A 26,771-nucleotide genomic window follows, 5' to 3' on the forward strand; every position below is an offset into this window, starting at 1 on the left:
TCCATGGTGAGCTGTTTAAAGGATTAGACCCTTAAAATGTCTTTGCATTTATTGGTTTCTATTATAATTTTAATGTCATTTTAGACTTTTTAACGTATTGTTTACATAAAAATAACTTTAACGAGTGCTTAATTTCCACCTGGTCAGAATGGATCCTGTGCTAATAGACATAAATTGGAACTGTACCTGTGTATCTAAAAATACATTTAGGCACATTACTATACAACAGTCTTCAAAACAGGATTTGTACCTACTTCTCCAGACATGAAGAACTGTCAGTTAATCCAACTGTGTTTCTTAAACTACTGGACAGGTTATAGGAGTTCTTTGGTGACGGTAAATTAACAATACAAGTAACTGCAAGTAGACGTCTTTTTCCCATTTATTTCTAAAATGCTGTATGGATTACATTATATTTTTCAGCCTTTGCTGATAGAGATGCTTTTTGTTATGAAGAACAATGGGAAAAACAACCATTAATCCTAAAATACATTATGCAAAAATAGTTTACACACAAGAGTTCTGCGAGTTTTAACTATCTGGTAAGTTTGAAGAGTCTGTGTTGTACACATATTGCAGTCATTAGGGGCACATAAAAGGTCTAACGCTGAGTGCTAAATTTCTTTAAGGACCAATTCTTAATTCCTAAACTAATTAAACAGCTTCATTTGTAAATTCTGAGAAAATTCATCTTGCACTCAACGAGCAATTGCTGTAATTTGGGGGAGGATAGGCTTTATTTTTCCATTCAGAGAGGCTGAATCCCTGCTTTAAAGGCAAAACTCAACTCATCCTTTACTATGGAGTTATTACTGCATATTTAATGAATATATAATATTCATTAATATAAATGTATATATATATATTTTTTTCCAAACACACACTTTCATTAAAAACAAACTTCCCAAGCCAATCTATAAACACCAATCACAATATACAAAACAAATAAAAACAAAATAATCTAAGTCTGAAGTTATCTTGGTGTTTGCTGTGACAATTAATTAATGAAAGGAAAAATACAGAAATAAGTAACTCTCAAAATCATAATATTTTCTTAAATCAAGTAAGCAGCACTATGCCTCTACATTTTGCTAATTCCAGAAATAGTTTAACCATGTCTGGGTTAGAACTTTAGAGGGTTCAAAATTCTACCCTATTTTCTTTTTCCCAGAAAGAAACCATTCATAGCAAAGTACTTGTTTCTTTTCTTATAGTATACCTCTCTAAAATAATGCTTGTTATCCAATAAGAATTCTCACAAGGGTCTTACATTTTAATATAAATATCTATAGTTAAAAATATCCCAACCAATATTACACAAGACAGAAATAACTTAATTTCCCCTCTTCTCTTCAGATAGAGCCTTTTTGCAGGTACAATGTCTTAATGTTACCTACATCCTCATTATGAATAAAACAAAAGGGAGTTGTGTGGGTAGATGTAGGTGGAGTCACTTACCACACCCTCCTGAGTCAGCTATAAATTCAGACCAAATCCCCTTTCTCAGTTTCTCTTCCTCTAAAATGTTTGCTGCTAAGCTGACTACTATCTCTAGAGGCCATGGTTTCAAGCAGGTAAAAACAAAGATGTTCCATTTTGTAATAAAAAACTGCTTCCTGAAGGCAATACCTTATAATTAGAAAGGGTTTATATTTGAATTTTTCTCTTTGCAGCTTACCACCATCAAGCCTTCAGTTTCTGTGTTTAAAGAAAAACACTTTTAAAATCCATTTTATGTTGTGTGGAACAAAGAAGTGCACAAATCCTTGATGGAAATGGTTTGTCCATATCTGGAGGGAAACCTGTTTGAGTAATATAATTATTGCTTATACTGTAAACCCTTTGGAATAGGAACTGTCTTTTTGGTGTGTGTTTCTAGAGGGCTTGGCACTATAGGGCCTTGGTCCATGTATGGGGATCCTTGGTGCAATAAATTACTCTTTTATCCTTATTGAAGACCTCTACTTCTGTCTCTACTGTAATCACAGCTGTGATATTCTTTGTGATATAGAAAAGTCATAGCAGCAATCTAGGATATGATCTTACAGTAGGGACTATCTTTTTTTGAAGCAATTCCTTTGCCTTTTTAAGTGTCTGTCTTTGATTAATGTATATACTCCTTTTGTAGTTAAAACTAAACTGCATATTTCCTTTAGCTGCTGTTCTTCAAACTATTCTGTCCAACTCTGTAGCATACTTATACAGACCAACTAGGGTCATCCTTAATGCTTACGGTGCTTCATCTGGTGCTTGGTATTAAAAGTTGCTACTAATAAAGAAAGCTTTTATTTTATTTCTGTGGTGCCTAGCACAATTCGAAGGGACTCCTTCACTAGTAGAATTGGGGCAGAGACAGTCCCTTGGTTTTTTGTATACTGCTTAAAACCAAGGGCCTCTGAGCTCATTATGCTAAATACAAATAGGCTACAATGTTGAACAAGGCCTTTGAGTACAATCATAAAATAAAGGCATTGTTATATATAGCATCAAATATACTAGGCAAAAGAGCCTACATGTGAAGTGTGACAAACAGGATCTCCTGCCTTTTATATAAGGAGAAGTGTGGCAGCTATGTTTTGTAATTGCTGTGGTTTCTGGCATGATTCCAGTGGAAATTTTAGAAATGAAGGCATCAGCTACTATTTGAGGTCCACCGTAAGGGTAGGGAACAACCTTTTTAGGGAATACAGTGATGGCAATAAATGAAATGCTGTTAGTGGATGGGTGGCTGGTGGATTCAAATAAGGGCTGCTCCTAGACTGTGTCTAAACCAAATGATAGCTGGTTCTAATAAGCTTAGAATAGCCACTAGTTAACAAAATCAGAGAACTGGCATTGAAATCAGGGAATACTCAACATGAACCACACTTTTATGCAATTCTCCCAGTTGGTCACTAAGTTGGAGCCAATATCTCTCTTCCAACCTCCACCAACCAATAAGATGGTCATGGATGGGAAATGGGCCTTGGGGCAGTGGCTGCTGCCCTGAGAGGACTCCACAAAGGGAGCCCTGCAGACAGTGCTGTCACCCACTGGAATGGGTTACTGAGAGAGGTGGTAGAATCTCCCTCCTTGGAGGTTTTTAAGGCCCAGCTTGACAAAGCGCTGGCTAGGATGACTTACGTGGATACTGGCCCTGCTTTGAGCAGCGGGTTGGACTAGATGACCTCCTGAGGTCACTTCTACCCTGAGATTCTATAAGTCTCAGCCCCCCTTGTCCTCCTCGTGTGGGGTGTCCAACTCCCCTCCCTGCCCCCCCAGTCTAAGGCTCAATCTTCCTGACCTTAGGGGACACCTGGCCCATTTCCATTTCAGGGGAGAGCCAGCCCCCTCCCCCTCGGCAGCCGACCTCTCCTGGAGGGGGTGCTGACCCCAGCCCCGGGCGTGGGGCTCGGCTCCCTCCACCGGCCGGCCCCTGCTCTGTGTCGGGGGACGCGGAGCCCCGCGGGGGCGCTCTGCGCAGGGAGGGACGTATCCTCGCCGCGGCCTGTGGCTCGCTGACGGCGGCCTGGGCGGAGAGTGTGCGCCTGCGCGCCGGGCTCTCGGAGGGACGTGGCCCGGTTGCCTGGGGCCGGAGGAGCGCGGCGAGCTCGGGGGCAAGGCAGCAGGACAGGCCGGCCGAGGAGCTCCGAGGCGGCGGCGGCTGCGGGCCGGGCTGCACGGGAAGCCGATGTTCGCACTCCGGCCCCCCGGCCAAGGCTTCCAAGGTGAGGGGCGGGCGAGACCCCAGTCCCGCTCAGCGGGTGTAGCCGGGGTGGGGACGTACCCAGCCGCCGGGCCTAAGCGCTCTCCGCAGGCTACGGGGATAGCCCGGGGCCCCCGGGCCGGGGAGGAGTGACGGGGACATGCGCTCCCTTCCGGCTTCCAGCCGCGAGCCGCCCTCTCTCGCTTCTCCCTGCCTGCCTCCCCCGGGGGCCGGGCCGGACCGGATCGGCCCCTCGCCTCGGCCAGCGCTGGGCTCAATCTGCGGAGCCGGGAGACCCGCCTTCCTGCGAGTGCCGGAGGAACAGCCTCTGCTCGCCCTGCCGTCTCCGGAGCGTGGGCGGCGGTGGCTACTGCGGCGACTTGGGGTTTGCCCCGTGTGGGGTGGGAGCGACTGTCTCGGTTTCGGGCTGTGAACCCGCTGCGAGGCAGCCCCCGCGTGACCCGCCGGAGCTCCCCTGGGCTGGGGGGAGGAGGTGGCGGTCTACTGGGATTGCTTTGGGTTCTCATACACAATCTATCGGGTACTTGAGCCCTTCTTCCTGACGGCGAGAAATATCAGCCCTGCTCTGACCCTGCGTGAACCCACTGACGAGCGTGAGGGGTAGGATGCGCCAAGATAGCACCAGGCTTCAGTCATGCAAGGAGGAGATTCCACTGCGGCATAATCACAACATATATTCTGCTGTTACACGTTCATCTTGTTTTAGAGGGTGTGAATTAACTGCTGGCATGGTTTCGGTTTGTTTGGATTTAGTGGTCTTTAAAGGTGGTGGACTGTGGGGATTTAAGTAGAGATGGAAGTGGCTAGCTTATAGCATCACAATAAAATAGCACCCACATGAAAATGTCAACCTTCTTTAGAGGTGACCTAAAAGAGCTTGTGCCTTTTGTCCAAAAGAGATCTTGATGGTCTTATCTGGAGAGAGTAATTTAGCTTGATAAAATGGAGTTGACATATTAAACCAAAAAGGTTTGGGAGTTTCACTCTTCCACAGCTTTACTTAGATTCTTGAAATATTTCAAGTGTCACAGGTGTTAGTCTGGATCTGTAAAAAGCAACAAAGAGTCCTATGGCACCTTATAGACTAACAGATGTATTGGAGCATAAGCTTTCATGGGTGAATACTCACTTCGTCATTCACCCATGAAAGCTCATGCTCCAATACATCTGTTAGTCTATAAGGTGCCACAGGAGTCTTGGTTGCTTTGAAATATTTCATTCATTATAAACTCTTGTCTTCAAACATGGTCTGTACTGTTCTGGTTATATAATGGATAAAAATTGAAAATTTAGAAATCTCTTAATGGTGGTTGGTCAGCGTGGAGTCCTTAATTTTTTTTCTGTATTTCAATTTGTATTTCCATCATATTTGAGTTGCATATAATTCCTTCTTTTCTTTATTATGAAACAGAGGGAACTGCTTCATAGTTAAAATTTGAAACTGATTTGCTATTATCTCAATTTTCAATCCTCCAACTACCCAAGAAGAGCAATCTTATCAAAATTTATATACTTCAAGAAATCATCACAGTTTTTCCTCAAAAGAAGCTTGGTTAAACACTTGAAGTCTTGTTCTGAAAACTTACATGATCATTCTTCCAAAATTTCAGGTGTTCTGACTCATATCTCCAAAATGGCTCAGGGTATGTGAGTGGAGGGCTAGTGGAGAAGATAAAATCCATAATAGAAATAAATACCTTTCATGATGCTCTCAGTTGTATGTGAGAAGGGGTTAATAGACCTCAGTAAAACAGGGTTATTAAACTGAGCCAATGGAATTTTGAGATGGTGTGAGAAGGAAAGATAGAGGAAAATGTTAGGCCTGTTGAGTTTATTCAAGGAATCATCATTCAGGAATTAACTAGGAAATGTAAGGACTATATACTGCTTACGGCCACTTTGAAAGCTGAATATTTTTCTTTATGACATATTTGTTGATGGAGGGGAGGGATGCAGGTGGGGAAGAGAAGTTTTGGGCTAGAATAAAGACAGTTTGGGATTTCATTCACTAATCTATTGGGGTGTGCTGGAGAAATGCTCTGCCAAGGAATGTCTCTTAAAGTGCCATATTTTATTTTCCCTTTCTCCTTTCTGCTCTCTGCAGTTACAGCCTTTGTTGTTCTTTTACAGATTGATTTTTCACGTATACAGATCAAGACTACAGCCTCAAGTATGGGTTGTTAAGGGAAATTTAGAGGGGGGAGGAAACTGGGAGGTATGATGGGGCCGGTGGAGTTGGAGGGACATGAGCAGGGGACTAGGTAGCATGAGACTGCTGCCTGGTGTTGGAAATCTTAATGTGTTTGAGCAGGAAGCAGACAGTGATGGGAAAAATTGAAAGGTTGAAATGGGTGAAGCGTAGAGAGGAGGAGGGAAGATACAAGGGAGAAGATGCCTGTGGTCCAGATGAATAGAGAAGAGACAAAAATAGTGACTTACTTTGTGCTAAGTGGTAAACGTGTCAGTTGCTTACAATCATCATCCAGTTAACAATGGTTGTAAATAGACTGGTAGCAAAGTGAAACTGGGAGGAAACCCCCCTACAAGGGGATTTTTCCCTGAAAAGCTCCCTCACCAGGAAGTGAGATTCTGTCCTGCTAGTACAGAGATATAAAGTCAGGATTTAAAGAGATTCAAAACAATGAGCATTGGCCTGCTAAACCCAGGGTGGTGAGTTCAATCCCTGAGGGGGCCATTTGGGGATTGGCCCTGCTTTGGGCAGGGGGTTGGACTAGATGATCTCCTGAGGTCCCTTCCAACACTAATAATCTATGATACTCATGTACAGTACAATCTTAGTTAAATCAATTTTTAACTCGGTTTTTATTACATGTTGCTTGTTCTCTACTTCCTTCTCATTTTACAGTCTTCAGTTGTAAAATGGGTGTTCTGTTCTTGTTTCTTTAGTTTACTAATAGATGATAGACCTCCAGATTTTATGTAGAGATTTTTTTTCTTAGAAGTTTCACACTTAAAATGCCTCTTTTTTTTTTTTTTTTTTTTTTAAATGCTCTTGCATCCAGCACTCTGGGCACATGTACTCTTAAGAATAACAAACCTTAAATTAATAAATTATAACCCGTCCTTACTGAAATAGCCTGTAATATCTCTCTTGATTCCATTCTAATTCACCTACTTCTTGAAGGCCTGGTAAAACAGTGTCTTATGTACAACATATCCGAAATGAATAGCATGGTCTCAACTTTTTCTGAAGTTTAAATAGCAATGAAAAATATAATTGTTAGGCTATTGTTCAAGAACTGAGAACATGTAGCACACTGGCTTATAGATGGCACAGTAATGCATTTCTTACCTATTTCTAGGTTTACTTGTTTGTAAATTTTGGTTTAGTTGATGTTGGAAAACTAGTATGGTTTCATCATAGGCTCTTGTGGATGTTGGCTACAGCACAAAATAATGCTAATTGTGCTGCCTTTTTGGAAAAACGCAAGGAGGAGGGAGAAAAATTGTAACAACAATGTACTTGAAAACTGTTATCATGTCCTCTCTCTGTCTTCTCTTCTCCAGTCTAAACAAACCTAATTTTTTCAATCTTTCCTCAGAGGTCATGTTTTCTAGACCTTTAATAATTTTTGTTGCTCTTCTCTGGACTTTCTCCAATTTGTTTGCATCTTTCCTGAAATGTGGTGCCTGGGACTGGACATGATACTCCAGTTGAGGCCTCATAAGCGCAGAGTAGAACAGAAGAATTACTTCTCATGTCTTGCTTACAGTATTCCTGCATCATCCAGAATGATGTTTGTGTTTTGTTTTGTTTTTTGCTTGCAACTGTTACACTATTGACTCATATTTAGCTTGTGATCCACTATGACCCCAGATCCCTTTCCACAGTACTCCTTCCTAGGCAGTCGTTTCCCCTTTTGTATGTATGCAACTGATTGTTCCTTCCTAAGTAGAGTACTTTGCATTTGTCCTCATTGAATTTCATTCTGTTTGCTTCAAACCACTTCTCCAGTTTGTCCAGATCATTTTCCAATTTTAATCCTATTCTCCAAAGCACTTGCAATCCCTCCCATCTTGGTATCATCCACAGACTTTATAAGTGTACTCTCTATGCCAGTGCTTCTCAAAGCCAGTCTGCCGCTTGTGCAGGGAAAGCCCCTGGCAGTCCAGGCCGGTTTGTTTACCTGCTGCATCCGCAGGTTTGGCCGATCGCGGCTGCCACTGGCCGCGATTCACCGCTCCAGGCCAATGGGAGATGTGGGAAGGGCGGCCAGCACATCCCCCAGCCTGCGCCACTTTCCATAGCCCCCATTGGCCTGGAGCGGTGAACCGCAGCCAGTGGGAGCTGCAGTTGGCTGAACCTGTGGATGTGGCAGGTAAACAAACTGGCCTGGACCACCAGGGGCTTTCCCTGCACAAGTGGCGAACCGGCTTTGAGAAGCACTGCTCTATGCCATTATCTAAATCCATTGATTAAGACATTGAACAGAACTGGACCTAGAACTGATCCCTGCAGGACCCCACTCATTATGCCCTTCCAGCATGACTGTGAACCAGTGATAACTAATCTGTGGGAACTATTTTCCAACCAGTTATGCACCCACCTTATAGTAGCTCCATCTAGGTTGTATTTCCCTAGTTTGTTTATGAGAAGATCATGTGAGACAGTATCAAAAGCCTTACTAAAGTCAAGATATACCACATCTACTGCTTTCCCTTATCCATAAGGCTTGTTACCCTGTCAAAGAGAGCAGTCAGTTTGGTTTGACACTATTTGTTCTTGATAAATGAAGAAGGGAGAAGGGACATTTTAGGTGAAGTCCAATGTTTAGCCCAGGTAATGTAATTGTTACCTAATGTCTTTAAAATGTTTTCCTTGATGTTTCAGTGGCTGCTCTCAGCATTGGTTCCAGTGTCAAGCTGATATTGTGAGGAAATTTTTTTTTCCTCCTGTCTAAACCTGCTGTCATGTAAGTTACAGCCTCACTGTAAAAATTTCTGTTAATGTGTTTGAGCCATGACGTTCCTTGGATGTCCAGCTTGTATAAACTGCCTAAATACTGAAGTGTTTTTGAAGTGTTCCATCCAGGAAAACTTAACAAATATAGTACTATACTGGAACAGGCAGTTTGCTCACACAGAGGTTCTTTAGCAGTGGCCTCTATCTGATATTTCAGAGGGGATCTTATGAAGTGCCTATCTTCTTGTGCCTAGCCTCCATATAAAAGAGAGGTGTTTCTTCCTGGTCCTTGCAGATGATCATGTTATGCTCCTAATCAGGTTTGAATACCCTTAGATTATTTTGGTTTGCATAGCTGCAAATATTGACTATTCATTCCTCTTTAAAATCTAACTACTTTGTGCGATCTCTTGTTATAGTCCTTTCCACTGGTGCAGTGGGGATACATTTGTGGTTAAGGCATCAGACTAGGAAGCAATTCCATTCTGCATACTGTTTCTGGCTCTGCTGCAGATTGATTCCACTGAAGTTATTTAATCTATGTAATAGTTCCCAGTCTGTGCAAACTGGTTTTAATTTGGAAAGCAATCAAGCCATCACATAAGTTGTGAACATTTCTGCTAGCCCAGTGTGTGTGAGCCATCTCTGATAGCTTTCCTTATTAAAACCTGCATTTTCTCATCTAATCTTTTTGTTGCCTCTATCTTACTTGCACAGTGACAACGTTCAGAAAAGTGAATGGAAGTATTTTTATAACTGTTAAATACAATGGACTCTCCACAAGATCTGCTAGTGAGTCTAAAATGAAATGACCAGAGTTTAAATTCATATTAATTTTTAAGACTCCTGAGTATTTTTAATGTGGACTACTGAACAATGTCTGATGGTAGTGTGTGAATCAGGGTGATGATTTGGTATTCATTTGGCAATGTCCTAATAGATGTTTAATCAGTTATTCTAAGTGTTCTAAAATAGCATAGCATAAATACCAGCTGAATGTAATTATATTTGCTGCATAATTTTTCTTCAGTGTATAGGGATAAATCTTCTAAAAATGGATTGCTATTGTCTCAGGTTGTGGAAGGGCTCCTGTAGCTTTTATTTGGTAAGATGGCATGGCAGAATTAGCTTAGTATGATCTTTGTTTGTTAGTAAAACATATTGAATTTAGTGCGTGATGGTGTTCAAGTTGTGTTGCTTGTTAAAGACATCTACCTTCCCTGGAGGATATGTAGCCCCATCATTCTCTATGAGGGAACTTGAATAAGAGTACTCTGCGAAATGGAAATCCAGAATTAAGCAACTTTAATTTTGAATGTAGCAAATTTGACTTTAAAAAAATTATTTCGAATGTTCTTCCTCATGTTACTTTAGTTTTAGGAATGTGGGAAGCCATGATCCTTTTTTAGCTCTGGAAAACAAATAAGACATAGCTTTCTTTTTTGGGGCAGTCTCCTATAGATTATGCAAATTGACTTTTGTATTGGAGGATTTGTAGGCTATGTGGACTGGATATTGGGGCTTTGCTTAAGTAACTGTTGTCAACTCTGTGCGAAAAGTAGTATAAATCGGCTTTACTGTCTCCCTAAGATGTTTCTTGCCAGTCTCCACTAATGACTCTTTTTTTTTTTTTGGTAGAGTCCTAGAATAGACGGAATAAATTCTTCTTCCAAAATGAGTACACAAAATGCACTGGCCAAATAACTCTGAAATGTCATTCATTTTTATAAGTGTTGTTGGAATATGAGTAGGCCTCTGGTTTTTAATGAAGCCACAATCTTCATTGTTCACTTAATCAAATGGCCAAAATGTTAATTTCCTTCATTAGGTGCTCTGCTCCTATTTGAAAGTTTATTGGAACTTGGTCATGGACTTCAGTGGGACCAGAGTAAGATTTTTCATAGAGCAACACAGTTGTTGTACTAACCTCAAAAAAGGCATTTTCTTCTAATAATTGTACTGTAAATGCTTATGAAGATAGATCATGAATATTGTAAATGTATTAACAGGTAAAATTTAAATTCTAGTGCATTACAAAAAGACCAAAGGCGTGAACATACGTCAACTTGCACTGTGGTCAGACTACTGATGCAGCATAACCTATATTTTAAATCTGTGCTGCTTTTGGTGAATAAACTGGCTTTCCACTAGATAGAGTGAATTCTACTATCTTTTGAAGTAGAAACTTACACATTTTAGCAGTAGGGTAGTAAGAGTTTTGATTTCAGCCTACAGATTGTGATATGCAGACTAAGTATTGTAAAGATTGTTTCCCTGTAATTATGAACAGTTTATATGTAAAACTGAGCTGTTTGGATGCTTTAACTGTTTCCATATTGTCAAACATTGGAGTCTTTTTAAACTTACCAGCAGAATTCCTGGTTTACTAATGCTTATTATGATAAGAATTTTCACCCTCAAATTACTGTTATGCTCCATCTTAATTCTGGTTTAATGAAGCTTTCTTGGAACATCAACGTGTGATCTGGTGGTATTTTCCCATTTGTACAGCACATAATTAAGGCTTATAAGTAAGTCTTGCTATGACTTTGGCAATATCTTGCTGCATTCTTGATTTCCGTAGTAGCTATACTTATGTCTATCCCAAAAATAAATTGACTAGAAGCAGCACTGTGGAAGTTAGTGGTTGAGTGAGAAGTGGGAAGAGACTATATTTTTGTAAATATCTGTTAGTGGTAAAGATTGAAAGTCCAAAGACTTATCATTTAAATCATAGGGGAGGAAACTGATAAGACTTTAGTCATTTCCCCCAGAAATTCAAGTAAGATTTTATTGTCTTCAGTAGCACTGCAGTGTCTTGCAATCTGTTTCTTTAAACAGATTTTACAGAAATGTCATTGGTCATCACTGATGGACTTATTCTTCCCACATCCTCTACCTCCGAAAGATCCCATGCCTTCAAATATGCTCAACTTTACTTTTGTGAGTGAGTCTAAGTGTTTTCAGGATTGAGGTCTACCAGTGCAAAGAATCGAAGGGCGTAGTGTAGTTTCCATTTATGTCATTGTGGTCTCTAAACTTCTCTTCACAATTTCGTCTGCCTTTTTGTATCAGGCTGCAAAGTGGGGCCACCGCAGTGCAGGCAGCTGTCTTTCTGGTTGTGGAGAACTTTAGCTCAAAATATTTAAGAATTTACCTAAGTCTATAAAAGGGAAGTGTTATGAGAATTTAGCTAAATTCCTTAAATGCACCACTGAGGAACTGTTACTTTGTTTTTCTTAAGGTTCAGAGGAAGACTACAGAGCATACAGTATTTGTTGTATTTTTAAATGTCTTGCTGTTCACCTTAAAATGAAATGTGATCTGCTCAGATCACAGCATTTGTAAAGTAGTTAAGATATCTCATAGAACTGGAAGGGACCCCAAAAGGTCATCGAGTCCAGCCCTCTGTCTTCACTAGCGGGACCAAGTACTGATTTTGCCTCAGATCTCTAAGTGACTCCGTCAAGGATTGAACTCACAACTCTGGGTTTGGCAGGCCAATGCTCAAACCACTGAGCTATAAACTAGTCAATAATGCTGTTTTATTGCTAAAACATGTGCAAATTTCCCAATTCAGTGAAATGGGAAATTGATTAATTTAAAAGCGGTTCCTGGTACATGCATACAATTAGGGATATGTAAGAATAAACCTGTTAAATGAATACCCTCTGTTTAACAAATGGGAAAATATGGCCAACTTGTTAAATGCAGCCATAAGCAGTTCTGTGGCTTTTATGTAAAGAATAATACACAATCCAGAAATGTTCATGGAAAAAATTTACAATTACGTGAATGTAATCTGAGGTGTTGGTCTCCCTTTAGTATTCCTCTTTACTTAAACCTTCACTATGCTGTTACCTCTCTATATTCCTTTATTAGAAACTCAAAGCCTCAACTCAACACCATATTATATGTATAATAAAACAATTGCAATTAACCGATGGTATTATATAACTTGAGCTGATATAAATTAAAACACCCATTACTCAGTATAACTTATTTGCAGATACACATGATGCATAGTGGTGGTTATAATATATCTTTTACATCCTGGTTAAATATATACAGAATCTTGTAGTAGTTGATGAGAACATTCCGAACAGGAATTGTTTTATGAACTAAAAAAGCATGCAGATATGTCACACCACTAGCTGATATATTATGCTAGTAATTCCTCAGTTTCTTTTGGTAACAGTGGCTGATGATGATATGGAATTGTAATATGTAGACAATCACATTAAATGATTACTATGAAAACCTTGTTACTGTATCTCATTAGTGAAAAGCAAATTGTATTCTGCAGACATTGTAATATCACATCCATCACTCTGGTATCAGACTTCCAAAAACTCAAACTTAATAACATGACCTACTAACATAGCTTTAAAAGTCCTGATCTTTAAACTGACTGAGAGGATTTCATACTGAGGAAGACAGCAGTTTTAGATACTTAAAGGAAATGTATATTTCCCCAAAGAAAGTTCATTAAAACTAGTTATGGTTGTTTGGGTGGGTGTCCACCCATACAAATCCTTACCTTAACTGGACATTTCCTTTATTTTATCATCCTTTAACATACCTTATTTAATTCCCATATATCACATTCATCACTTTCACTGTAGACTCTGCCCTTCTATAAAGTCCCATTTGCCTTTGTTACAAACAGTAACAATACAATACATATGGCACTTTCCTCATGCTTTTACTAGATTGCAAAGCTTTAACTCTGACTTCAGCAGCATCAATATACATATCTGTTAGACATGTATGGTGTGTTTTCTCATAGGTAAGTATGAGGTCTGAGTCTTGCAATGAAAGTGGTGGATCTGGTGTGTGGAAATTAGGGTCTATTAAAGGACACCTAAAATGGATGTTTCCTCTTAGTCCCCCTTAAAATATCTTGTTGTTGTTGTTCTGTTTGGACACTACCTACCGCAAAGGGATCCTGGTCCATGACTAGGGATCTTTGATGCTATGGGAATATATTTAATACAAGGCTACCATTAATCTGTGTCTCAGTTCTTTATAGTGGCGGCTTTGCAGGAGTATCTCATTTTTAGAGGATAGCAAAGCCTAATCTTTCTGGGAACAGTCTGGCTAAGTGGGTGAGACTTGATTCTGTCAAGGTAGAGACCTGAGTTTTACTCCCAGCTCTGCCAGAAAAGTGATTGTTGTGTGCATTCTCTTACCCTAGTTACCATATCTGTTAAATTGGAGTGAGAAGGGGATGAAACTGGAAGTCTTGCTCAGTCAAAAAATTGAAGTATATAGTTAACACCACTCCAACCTCACAGTCTGATCTGTCTTAAAAATAATTGGCTTCTGTTCTATTTTTTGCCAAAGTTCTAATAACTTCAGCAAATTTATAAAAGTTTATAGTACACATGTGCAAAGAAAAGAATTAGGATAAACACAAATACAAGGGGAGGGACATACATTTTAAAACAGAAACAGTGGAAGGGATGATCTCTCCCTTTTGGCAGACAAATAAAGTGACAAACTGACAGTTTTATTGCATGCTTTGGGATTTTGTTTTATTTTTAATTGAAGGTAGGATGATTGTAAATGGCAGAAACAGGGTTAGTAAGAGCTAAACTTTCCTTTAAATGCTACTTATGAATGGTTGTAGAAGTGAAGTATTCCATAACTATTGGAGTAAAATTAGGATTATTGTTGCCCTCAGTTTGGCTCTTTGGACTGTATTGATGTAATCTTGGCTTTATTTTCTTTTGACTTTATTAAGTGGATGAGATTTACCTCCTCCCAACTACTTAATTTTGTCTTCCGCCAAAAGCTGATTACATCTTTCCTCTTCTTGTTCTTCATTCAGGCACTTGCAGTACATCATTCCAAGCCAAGGTGTTCTTGATGTGTTTGCTTACATGGGCATTGCAAGACTGTCTCTCTATAGTGATCATATTAGCTGTATTTTTTTCTTAAGATCAACCTGATTCTGCCTACATTTATATTTGGAGGAATTGCAATACTTAGCATTTTTTAAGCCATTCAAAGCCTTCGACAAACTAATCAGTTCCTACAACATCCTGTGAGGTACATTATTAATCTTTATAATAATGCTGTGTATATAAACTGAAGCAGCAATAATTTATGCCTTCACTGCAAGAGAGCATCCTCTATGCTCTCTTGCAATCTGTATGATACATGCATGTATGTGTTTAAAAGTCTTCAAAACTCCCATTTAGCTTATCTTTTTGTATGCAAATTGCTAGCCAAACACTGATATTGAAGCAGATTTGGTTTCTTAAAGCTGATCTTTAAATAAAGGAACATAGTCTCTCTCTCCCCCCCCCCCCAAGTCCTCTGAATTGGAGGTGGGCAGACAAGTTCAGTTAAGGTAAACTAGTTTGAACCTTTTCTCAAGCTTAAATTAGGACCTCATTGTTCCCATATGTGCCCTATTACCCCCATCTTGATACTTCTGCCTTTGGAGATTCTGCAGGGCTTGGCAGGATCTGTTCATTTTTTTGCATGAGTCTTGCTTATGAAAGTAGGGGATTCATAGCACTCTGTAGGAGAGCTTCTGAACACCTTGTTATTAGGGTGGGTAAAAACCATACATTACTTCTCCTCCTCAAATAGCCATCTCCTTCTCCCTCATGACATTCAGCAGATCTTCCCTCTCAATATTAGACATAAAATGAGAGGGAAGATTTGACCATCTTGTGTTGGTGAAAGAAGAGCTTTTGAACTTACACAGAGATCTTATATCCATGGATATAAACTGGCCATCAGGAAGTTTAGACTTGAAATTAGATGAAGGTTTCTAACCATCAGAGGAGTGAAGTTCTGGAACAGCCTTCCAAGGGGAGCAGTGGGGGCAAAAGACATATCTGGCTTCAAGGCTAAGCTTGATAAGTTTATGGAGGGAATGGTATGATGGGTTAGCCTAATTTTTTCAATTGATCTTTGACTGTTAGCAGTAAATATGCCTAATGATCTGTGATGGGATGTTAGATGGGGTGGGATCTGAGTTACTACAGAGAATTCTTTCCTGGGTGTCTGGCTGATGAGTCTTGCCCACATGCTCAGGGTTTAGCTGATAGCCATATTTGGGGTCGGGAACTAATTTTCCTCTAGGGCAGATTGGCAGAAGCCCTAGGGTTTTTTCACCTTCCTGTGCAGGGTGGGGCAGGGGTCACTTGCTGGAGGATTCTCTACCCCTTGAAGTCTTTAATCCACTATTTTAGAACTTCAATAGCTCAAACATAGGTTAAGGGATTGATACAGGAATGGGTGGGTGAGATTCTGTGGCCTGCGTTGTGCAGGAACTCAGACTAGACGATCATAATGGTCCCTTCTGACCTTAAAGTCTGATTCTGTGATCATCTTCAAGTCACAAATTCCCAGCATTTGACTCAAGTTAGTATACAAGTTTTTATTTATTTATTTATTTATTTATTTTAGAGAATCTTTCCCTTGGAGTCTTGATAACAAGTTTCTCCAAAATGAGCTGCAGGAATTTCAGAACTGAGGAGCCTATCTCCTACTGAGTGACACAGTCCAGCAAAGCTCACTTGTTTCCTGTTGATAGGTAGCCTAGCCAATATTTCCCTTCCAGTATTGAAGCTTTTGTTCTGATATTTTACTTCAAGAACACCCACACTTCCTCTAAAACACACTTCAGTTCACTGGGAGTTGGTTGATCTCTAAGATAGATACTCCTGAGGACATTCTGCTCCAAAAAAATTAAAAGTTTGTGCCAAAAAATTATAAATTCTGCAAGTTTCATTGTTCAATAAATAAATGCAGAGGCTGCAGCATGGTAGTGGGGCGCACAGACCATTGGCTGCACAAATGTGAAAGATCACCCTGCAGCCTCCCTACCCCACACCCTTGGGACACAGACTCAGTGGTGAGGCTGCACCTGACCCTGACACAGCACAAGGCCTGGGCCTGCCCCCAAAAAACCCTGGAGCTCTGCCCATCTGTACCAGGTGTGGGGCAGGCAGGATCCAAGTGTGGGGTTAGAGGATTCTATGGGACAATCTGGGTGCAGGCAGCTCAGTAGGGGGTTTAGGTATAGAGGGATCTGTATGCACAGAGACTTGTTAGGGGGGTTCCAGTTGAAGGGGCAATTGGACTCTGCAGGGGCTTCCAGATGAAGGTGGTTGGGGGCTCAGCGGAGGAGGGGGTGTCAGGGGGGCCTGGGTGCTGGGAGAGTGGGGCTTGGTGGGTGGAGGTCTGGGTGCAACTAGTTGAGTCAGTAGTGTGGATCTCTGGATGTTGGGGCTCAGTGGTGCAGTGGGGTGGGGGTTTGAGTGCAGGGAGCTCAGTGCGAGGTGGTCTGGAGCAGGGGGTCTGTGTGCAGGGAGGCTCCAGATGTAGGGGTTGAAGTTCTGTGGGGTGGGGTTCAGATATGGAGGTCTTGGGAGGGGGGTCCTGGGTGTATGGGGTGAGGCTTGGTGGGGGCATCTGGGTATGGGAAATCCAGATGCATGGGAATTGGATGAATGGGGGAGCAACTCCCTATACGGTGAGCTCTCCCCCTGCAGTTGAGGAGTGATGGGTTCAGGAAGCAGGGGAGGATGCTGAGCTTCCTGGAGCTGTGGGAGGTTTCTGGGGGTGGGTCTGACACAGCCCTAGCCACTTCTTGCAGGGGAAGAAGTCCCATCCTCTCCCTTCAGCCCAGCCAGAATTAGCAGCTGATCCTGGCTCAGGGTAGGAGCCATTGGCTAGGGTGTCCCCAGCCCTGTAGTGATTTACCTCTCCACTGGCTGCTCCGGGTGCCTGAAACAATGTACCTGTGTAGCTGGGAAGTGGAGCGTGACTGCTCTTGCAGCTTCCCTTTGCTTCCCTGTCAGAAAGTCATTTTTCTGCAGGGAAGCAAAGAAATCTGTGGGAGACATGCACAGTAGTGCAGAATTCCCCCCGGAGTAGATGGCGGATAAGCTCAAACCTTAGCTGATCAGATACATAGCAAAAGGTCCAACATAAGAACCTACCTAGATGGATTACTTGGAGAGTGTGCAGTTCTTGTTTCCTGCATCCACTCTACATTGGACTCTCATTTTGGCTCCTTTGCCATCCAGAGAGAGAACCTCAGACTGGCAGGTCCAAAGAAGGGCAGGTAAGAAGGAAGAGAAAAGATGAGAATAGTATCATATTTGAAATATGATTGAAGGAAAATGTAGAATTAAACTGCAGGATACACCCATACCATACATGGGCCACAGGCCTATTATTGAGTTTCCCTGGAGGGGCAGCAGTAGGGTATATATGAAGGAACCACTTTTCTCCTCCGGACCATTTTTTCTTCAGAAAAGATGGGACTAATGAGTCAGTTCCACTCACCCTCTCTAGGACTTAGAGTCTGGCTGCCACAAAAGAATATTTGTTGATTTTTCTCTTTTTAATCTCATTTCTTGTTGCTGATCATGTTACATTTACTGAATGAAAACTCACTGCACTGTGAGCTAGCCATTATTTGGCAGGCACTTAGCATGCTCATTTACACGCTGCCTGTTCCTTCTGCGTGATTTTGAAGTCCTGAGTAGTAAGGACAGCTTTGGCAGCGTAATATGGGTTCTCACAGACACCCATTTCCATACTGGGCTAAGACCACCAAAATATCATTTGAAACCATTTTTTCATGTCTCCGGAGCTGACTAGTTTGTTTCTTCCATAGGGGAAAGCAATATTTTAAGTTCACATCCATGCTATCATTGTTCTTGTTCTCATGTTTTGCTACGGGTATTAAAAACTACATATAAGGCCTTGGTTTTGTTGTTAAATGCTTTTCTTACATATTCTGTTCTTTAATGAGTTTTCAGTGACGTGAAATGGCAAAACAGTAAACAGTAAAAACCTTCCTTGAATGTTTCCATTTATTAGTGAGTAGGCTATAACATGAGATAAATACATAAAAGCACAGAAGAAAAGGGAAAATGGAAACATGATAAAAGTGCAGAAGATTCTTACAATTCCATTAGCTATTTTGGTTTTGTAAGCCTAAATATGGATCTAAAATTAGTGCTGACAAAGCCCTACAAGAGGATCCAGTTTTAAAGTTCAGAAAATGAATTCAACTACTGTATTTGTGTGTGGTGTAGATTCAAGTAATACAGCATTAACAGAATTCGGTTTAACTCTGCTTCACTAGGTGGAGCCTGTAGGGTCCAAATAGATAAAACTATTTTTGACTTCATTGATGTAGAAAAGTACAATAATATCCTTGTGTAAATAAATCTGGAATTAAAATAAAATTTTAATTCTATGCTGCCAATTCTAAACTGCTTTGAGCATCAGTGTTTTCTAATTTGTATATTTTGCTAGTAATGTTCTTTGCAAGTCCTCTTAGTAGACACTGTAAATTAATAAAAATCAATTGCCGGAATGATACCATTTATTTATACTTGTGAGCCTTAAGATAAAGTGTTTAATTGCTGCAGAATGCATGTGAAGATGGTAAAAAAGGTAATGTGGAAAAATCATGGGCTGCATTATGCTGTTTTCATAACTGGTTTGCCTAGTTGTGTGTTGTGTAAGAGTTTTGTTGCACTTCACCTTTCATATCAGGATCTCAGTGTCTTATAAAAGCTGGGTAAACATTATCCTCATTTTACAGATGGGTAAACTGAGGTACGTCAAAGTTAAGTGACTTGTCCAAAGCTGCAGTCAAGAGTTGAGCATTGAACGTTGGTCTTCAGTTTTCTAGTTCAATTCTCTAACCAATAGACTGTATTCTTGAGTTCAGCAATTTCTGCAACTAGTGAACTTTTGCAATGAAATATGCTCATTCAGTAGATCACTGTTTACATGTAAGGTTCCCTTTCAATGCTAGCCCAGCTGACAACAAAATGAAGTTCATAAGTTCTAGCATATTGTCTTGATTTTGTGTTTTTGGGCTAGACAGGATTCCTGTGGCTGAAATCTCAAAGCTTTTAATGTAATGTTTGACTTGCAAAGCAAGTAAAAGGTTTGAGGCTGACACGAAATAACGTTGGAATTTTTAGACATGCACTTTAACCTGCTGTGAAAGCACTGAATTTACTTGATCACTTAATAGTAATGGTGTAGTTCAGAAGAAATTATAATTTGCTTTTCTTGCCACCTTCCTCTTTCAATTAGACTTCAAACTGTAAGACTGCTTTGCATTTTACTTTAGCAACTTTTTTCCCCTCAGTTTAACTGTAAGTAACTTGTATATCTTTATATTTTGGTGGAATTAAAGGCATTGAATGAACATTGAATTTTACGTTTGTGTGCAAAAGCATTTCAGAATTAGTGACTAGTACTATCAAGCCTTTGTTTAAACAATTACTAATTACACTTCTCAAATAGAGTTTATTATAGACATGAGGCTGGCAGCTTTGAGAATGAAGTCCCATCCACAGAAGAGATGCAATACAGACATTGTCAGAATAGGCTTCTCCATAGTGTCCTGTCAGTGTGCTGTACTGTACTATTCGCTTGGATGATGCACCTTTCGGGGGAAGTAGGTTGGCTCAGACACTCTACCTTGCAATTTTGACCTTTCTTGAGGCTAAGGTGCTAATTTGTGTCAATTATGACTGCAGCTTTTTTAATGTGGATGGTTCAGACTGGACTGAAAATGCTGGTTTATTCCATGTAGGCTACTTTACCGTAGTCTGATAGTAACAACTGACTTGAGTGGGGCTGGATTTGAGGAACTTCGGTAGGGAATGGCTCCATATGGAATTACCAGTTCCTGAAACTGAGGGTTCCCAAACTTGTTCGTTATGTGGACCACATCTCATGGGTCATCTACCCTTTCATTCATGATCGCTTCGCACTGCTATGATCATTAGAGGAATCCCTTATATGGACTATTGTATCTGCAGCTGTTAATGATTCATCATCACCATACGACTGACTAACAGGTGCTGTGTGAACCACTAATGGGAACTATTGCCTGGAACAATATAGACAATTCAAACATATTTTTAAACTAAACTCCTTGGCTTTTAGAACTAAGTTAACTGAAATTCCAATAAACTTCAATGCACTCAAATTTTTAACAGGGAGCATTGGATTGATCAAAGAATTATGATGGTGTTCCTAACTAATTCAGTTTGCTTTTCCTGATTAAGGAAAAGTAGAGCTCTTCAATGATATTTGAGGATGTTTATTGAAATAACTTGTTAGCACAATTTTCTCATTAGGCAACACGGCTTAAAATAACAAGAACAGCATAAGATGTTTTGGCTCTATGTTAATCTTAGAAATTTGTAATGATCTAACATTGTCCTAACTAGGACTGCAATATTAAAGCTTGAATCACCTTTTTTCTACAGGGAAACTTTTTTTAGCACCTAGAGCCACTCCGAAATGTGGCCAGCTTTGCTTTTGTGGATGAACGCCATAGTGGTGTTATACTGCTTTTTGAAACTAAATTTCTTTTCATGGCTATAATGGACTTTTCTGATTTAAATAAATTGGTTTGAAGTAAGTTTATAGATACTAAACTTGCATAAATGTTTAAAATTACTCTAAATATGAAGATAATTATACTGGTGTTCTAGGGTTCTCAACAATTTTTTTTGGTGGCCTCAGTGTGGCCACCAACTCCTTGCTGGTGGCTGCACTGACAATTTTTCCTAGAACACTTAATTAACTTTAGGAAAAACAAATATGCATATTTACATGTCCAAATCATTGTAATTTATTTATGTAGGGTTTTTTCAGACTCATTAATAAAATAATGTACAGTGATCTCTCTCTTTTTTACTGGACCTAAACACAATAGAAACACTAAGTGCTTTGCGTGTTCTTGTCTTTTGTTGTTTTCTTCTGCTTTTTTGGTTGCTTTTTTTTTAAACTTGCTACATAGTAAATCTACTGCTGTGAAAAGTGCTATTTGTATGTTTAATATCACTTTTCACAGCAGCCTTACTCAGCCCCAGCAAGCCCTTGGACAAATTAAGCCCTGGATGGAGGGGTGGGCAGGGAGGTCGCAGGGCCCAGGGATAATGATGTGGGTGGTGAGCCTGGGACAAGAGCCTGCTACCACGTGGATGGAGCCCGAAGTCCTGTGGCCGAAGCCTGCCCGCCCTGCCCCAAGAAAAGTGGAGAATTCACCAGCTGCCTGCACCTCTAGCATTTGTCTTTCCAGAGTCGGGCAGGGAGGCTGTGGCTGCAAGAAAAGCCCGTGGTGGCCACATTTGAGAAACACTGTAAGACGGGCTGTATGTGTGTTCTGCTATGTGAAAATTCAGATGCTTAACTTGTTTGTTTATTGCATAACTGCAAATATACTTTGCAGTTGTATAAAGCCTCCAATTTGATATTACATATCAAAGTACATATCTAATGTAATGCATATCAGTAAAAATGGGGAAATTGAAACTCCAAGATTAAATAACTTGCCCATGGTCACACTTCAAGTATAGAACCTATTCCAGACTTTTTCCTGTTCTTAACTACAAGTTGATACTTCCCTTTGTTATCAAAAAGTAAGTTACAGAATTACAGGGTCAAACTTCTGACAAATAATTTAAAAAAATCTTGGGTGTTACAAGTGGGAGATAAATGTAGAAAAATAACATTAAATTTAAAGTTCTGACATGGAGTTCTACCAACTTGGAATAGTTGTAACATACATTTATAGGCAACACTTACCAGCCGAGACAAGCATTTGACACAGTGGAGCCTTGATAGCTTGCATACTCTTGCAGCTCAGTCACTGCAATGAGACAATAACATCCCCACTGAATCTTTATTACCCTCATTGTTTCCTGAAATGACCTGGATTTGGAGGCCACAGCATCAGCAGGAAGGAAGAGTCTTGCATACAAAAACGCCTGGTGAACTTACTAGTCAATGTGACTGCGGTACTGGCCTGTCTCCCTGCTTACCTCAGTATCCAAAGATGAGACTGAAGGACTTTCTTCTAATCATCTTTTGATGGAGGTGGATGCTTCTCTGGTAAAGGATATCTCCATGCTTCAAGCATAGGTGTTATGTTGGGCTTCCCTTACCAAGTCCTCAGTTCTAACCAGTCTTTATACCTAAGAAAAGGGCAAGTAAAATCTTTCCCAGTCAAGTTCCATCAGCATCTGCATAGTAGAAGTTTTCATTAAATACATTTATATCCCTTATGGCTCATTTATAAGTGTAGCCAATGCAGTGTTGCCTTCCAGAGCCGGAACTGCTAGTGCCTCTTCTCACTTTGTTGCAGCTTGGTAAAGCTGAGCAGAATTCAACAGTCTTGTCAGTTTTCCTAGGTGCTGCTAGAACCTTATGGGCAGTAATCATTGAAACTAACCACCAAGTCAATTTCACTCAGCTTTTTCCCCAGGCTGCAGCAAAAGTGATCCTAGGAATCAAAAGACCTTGGGTATGGTGTTGTGTAGCAGAGCTGCTAAAAGGCTCTACATAGGGAGGTGGGGGAGATGGGGATTCCCTTGTAAGAATTTTTACCCCTCACCTTTCCCATAACTGGAGCAGAGGTTTATTTTTCACCATATGTTGCTCCTAATTATTGGAGGACCCAGTCTTCTGGATCACTCTTTACTTAAGAGGTTTAGTCCTGTGGCTTCTGAATGTCTAGTCCAGTATTGAAGTGGTTCAGGGAACAAAGGAAAGACTGATAAGTAAAGATAGCAAACAGAAGTGTGATGCAAATGAGATCTCTTGGGAGTCAGGGAACATGGTGTAGATGAGCAATATAAGGAAGTAGGGAAGAGAAGGAAGAGGAAATACTGACAACCATGTGGGCAAAGACCCAATGATCCATTACAGGGAAGAGGGGGAAAGATGGTAGAACAAACACAAGGTTACTTAACTTTATTTTATTAAACACCAACTATGCTATTGCAAAGGATGTGGCTTTGAGCACACAGATGCACAGAATTACAATGCCTGTGTAGACAAGAGGGCTTGTCTACATGGAGACACTCAAGAAAATTTATCAGAATTAACTAAAGGTGTGAATTCAAAGTGAATTAGTTAAACTGCATTAAATCCCTATGTGGATGCTGTCATTCAGAATTAAAGTAGTCTTAATTTGGTTTAGCTTAATTCACTTTGGAAGCAATCTTTGCTTTCGATCAGGCTTTTTGCAAATTGTAAAACTTCCCCACTGCACAACTCAATGTATGTTGATTCAAAATGTGGTACTTAGCAAAAGAAGCATGGTTTATGACAATTATACAGTTTTCCAGTCCAGCCTCCCCAGCCTCTAAGGAAGGGCTGCCTGTCAGCTACTACTAAACCTGAACATCTGAAGCCTGCCTTAAAACGTGGCTTTTTGTCATCCAACAGATGAAATGGAAGTTGTCTGTTTAAATTACACTTGAATGAAAGATCTCAAGGAGTGGGATGGAACACTTTCCTTTGGTTCTAATTGTTTGATATGTTTGCTATAAGCTAGTATTATTGGGTAAGCTGTATTTCACAGGATTTGTTCATGCCAACCTGTCAATGTAAGGAATTCTACATATGTCAAAATAGGTAGTTTTCAGCAATGTGACTTGAAAGAAAACTTCTTCTTCAGTCTGCTGTTCTCCTTGACAAATCTTGACTTGTCAGCCATCTTTGTTCTGCATTTTCAGATGTGGCCCAGGTTTTCTTCTGGTGGACAACTTGGATAAGGGTTAGGCTTGCCGGTAGTCTAGATATTCTGTCGCTGAGGAAGTGATTCACTTCAGAAAATAGCATAAGCCTCTTACATTCCTTCAGTGGTAGAGCTTCGAGGAAGTTCTTGGACTAGGCCTCTTTTTTTATTTTATTTTATTTTATTTTTTTTGGATCAGTTTCCTTTGCGTTTTTCTGAGAAGTCTAGTTCAGGGTTTTCCCAAGTAGTCCTTCCCTAACCCACTTGTGGGAGTAGACTTGTGTTGTATTCTAGAATCTAGATTCATTTCAAAATGACTATTTCATTCCCCACTGTTAGAGGTCTCAGGATCATTTTCTTTGATTTTTAGCTGTGGTTCTTGTTGACTTTTAGCCAAACTTCCAGCCAGTCCCTCTTTGAGATTAGAGAGGGTACTGAGAGCAAGAGGAAAATTTAACATCTGTGGTACTTACTCATGAATTCCTTCCAGTGCATGTCAGTCCTCAAGTAAAGTTATTGTCAGAGGCATTTTACCTGCTTTACTTGATTTCGGCACTACTATTTTTATCAAGAGATTTTGAGAGGATCTCACTACTTGTGTCAGAGGTACAAGGTGGTTCTGGAACCAGAGGCACTACACAGAAAAGACTAACCCTGTGGCTATCTTTGGGTAATTTCCTCGATATCCTTTTGGTGAATCTGTCGCATACTTTATATATTTGTTCTCACATAGCATCTTAACATAATCCCATACGTTTCTCTTGGGCTGCTTCCAACAACTTCGGGATTTCTGGGAAACAGGATCACCTTAAGTCATACTCTTTAGAAGGTGCAAAATACATGACAAACACTTCAGTTTATTTGTAGAATATAGCTATCCCACTAAATACATTTTCCCCTGGTTTGAGTGGGCCTGCTGATCAGTCTACAAAAATAACCTCTACTATCCCTTTTTCCTTTTGTAATTTGCAGGTGGCGACAGACAAGGTTGCAGGAAAGCTGAGTTCTACTCTCTCATGGGTGAAGAACACTGTATCGCATACTGTCAGTCAAATGGCCAGTCAGGTGGCAAGTCCATCTGCCTCATTACACACTACATCCTCCTCTACCAGTCTTTCTACTCCAGCGCTATCACCATCCTCACCAACACGGTTGAGTCCAGATGATTTAGAATTATTGGCTAAATTAGAGGAACAGAACAGGTGAGCGGGGGAAATATGGCTTTCATATTTTGCTCTTGAAATTGTAAAATGAGAACTAAAATAGATTTTAATGGACTATCTGCTATAATTTTAATAAAAGTGATTGTTTTTCCTGTACCAATATTTGACTCAATTTAAAACTGCTAGCTGCAAGGAAAAGATTGTGCATTTTAAATATTCTTAATTTGAGATTTAAAAAAGGATCTGCTTTTTCAGAACCTCTAAAACATTTGTTACCTTTTCTAGCTTTATAGAAATCATTAAACATTGTTTTTAGAATTGTACTGACAACTGATGCTGGAGCCCATGAGATTCTGGGATACAGTTTAAAGAGGGATTCTCAAGTTCTGATGCTTTCACCTAACCTGTTCCTTGGTTTGTGATATACTAATGCTGGCTTTTAAACCTATATGAAAGGATGCAGACTTGTGACTCCTAAACAGTCTAGTTTTATCCTTCTCTGCTCACTGGGGGCTTGTCCAGAAAAGCCCCCAATGAGCCAGGATACAAAGATTTTTACATGGTGATCAGTAGCACTTCAGACCTCTAGTTGTCCAATTATGTGGTTTTAGTCAGGCCTTTTGGTAAACCTTTCTCTAAGCAGTTTATCTCATGAACTGTGAATTGTGCTCAGAGGTCCAGACCCTCTGTTACAGTAAAGTTGACATTTTAAGAACATGCTTTTTATTTAATTCCATAAAACAGCACTTGGTTTAAAGTCTAAATAAATTAATTTTAGCAAACAGTTTTCAGACAGCTTTCAAAACTTTCCATAAATGGAATAATCTTATCCCCCTTACGTCTTGTTTTTACGGGTTGGATTGGAGTATTTCTCCTTGTCTCTTGAAAACAGGCCATTTTTATTTTAGCTATAGTGAAGCTTATATACATTTCACTAGAACTCCATTATTGGTTGACACACTCAATAGGCGATAAGGAGTCTTCTTGCTTATCTTCCTTCAAACAGTTCACACCAAGCCTGCTTTTTCACACCAAGATAACACTTTTTCAAGGAGAGAGTTGATGCACCTATCTTGGAAGCTGCTGTGTAGTGTCACACAACTTTTTGAATCTGCTACTTTTTTTTTTTTTTTTTTAAACTAGAACAGCTCTTTGGAAGTAAAGAATTGAACTCTGAACCCAGGAAGCCATACTTGTTTCTGCTCGCCAGACAAATTGCCGCTGATGATATCTTTAAATTCAGGTTTCCTTGTCTGTGTGGGAGAGAAACTGGCCTACACATGAATACGGGGATATAGGTGAATTAAACAGTTCAGGCTATAGTGAGCGTGAGAGAGCAAAGGAGAAGTGACACAAGGAAACTTAAACTTCCTGCAACTAAATTATATGGTTTTAACCTCTTAAGTTAGCAAAACTGTCTACTTTTTATTGAAGACCTCC

General features: G+C 40.2%; 1 protein-coding gene across 6 annotated transcripts in view; it reads left to right on the plus strand.

Annotated features, from left to right (window-relative positions):
• Nucleotides 1-3,587: 3,587 nt before the first annotated feature.
• Nucleotides 3,588-26,771, plus strand: part of EVI5 (ecotropic viral integration site 5) — a 132,445-nt gene continuing 109,261 nt past the window's right edge. For 3 of the 6 annotated variants that reach the window (XM_030572075.1, XM_030572076.1, XM_030572080.1), the window contains exon 1: nucleotides 25,146-25,370. In XM_030572075.1, the coding sequence (XP_030427935.1) occupies nucleotides 25,222-25,370 (149 nt within the window). In that variant the 5' untranslated portion in view covers nucleotides 25,146-25,221. Of the gene's footprint in view, nucleotides 3,708-25,140; nucleotides 25,371-26,771 lie in introns of those variants that run through there. The other 3 variants (XM_030572081.1, XM_030572082.1, XM_030572078.1) reach the window with 2 other exon arrangements.

The sequence above is a fragment of the Gopherus evgoodei genome, chromosome 8 (genome assembly GCF_007399415.2).
Source record: "Gopherus evgoodei ecotype Sinaloan lineage chromosome 8, rGopEvg1_v1.p, whole genome shotgun sequence".
Lineage (NCBI taxonomy): Eukaryota > Metazoa > Chordata > Testudines > Testudinidae > Gopherus > Gopherus evgoodei.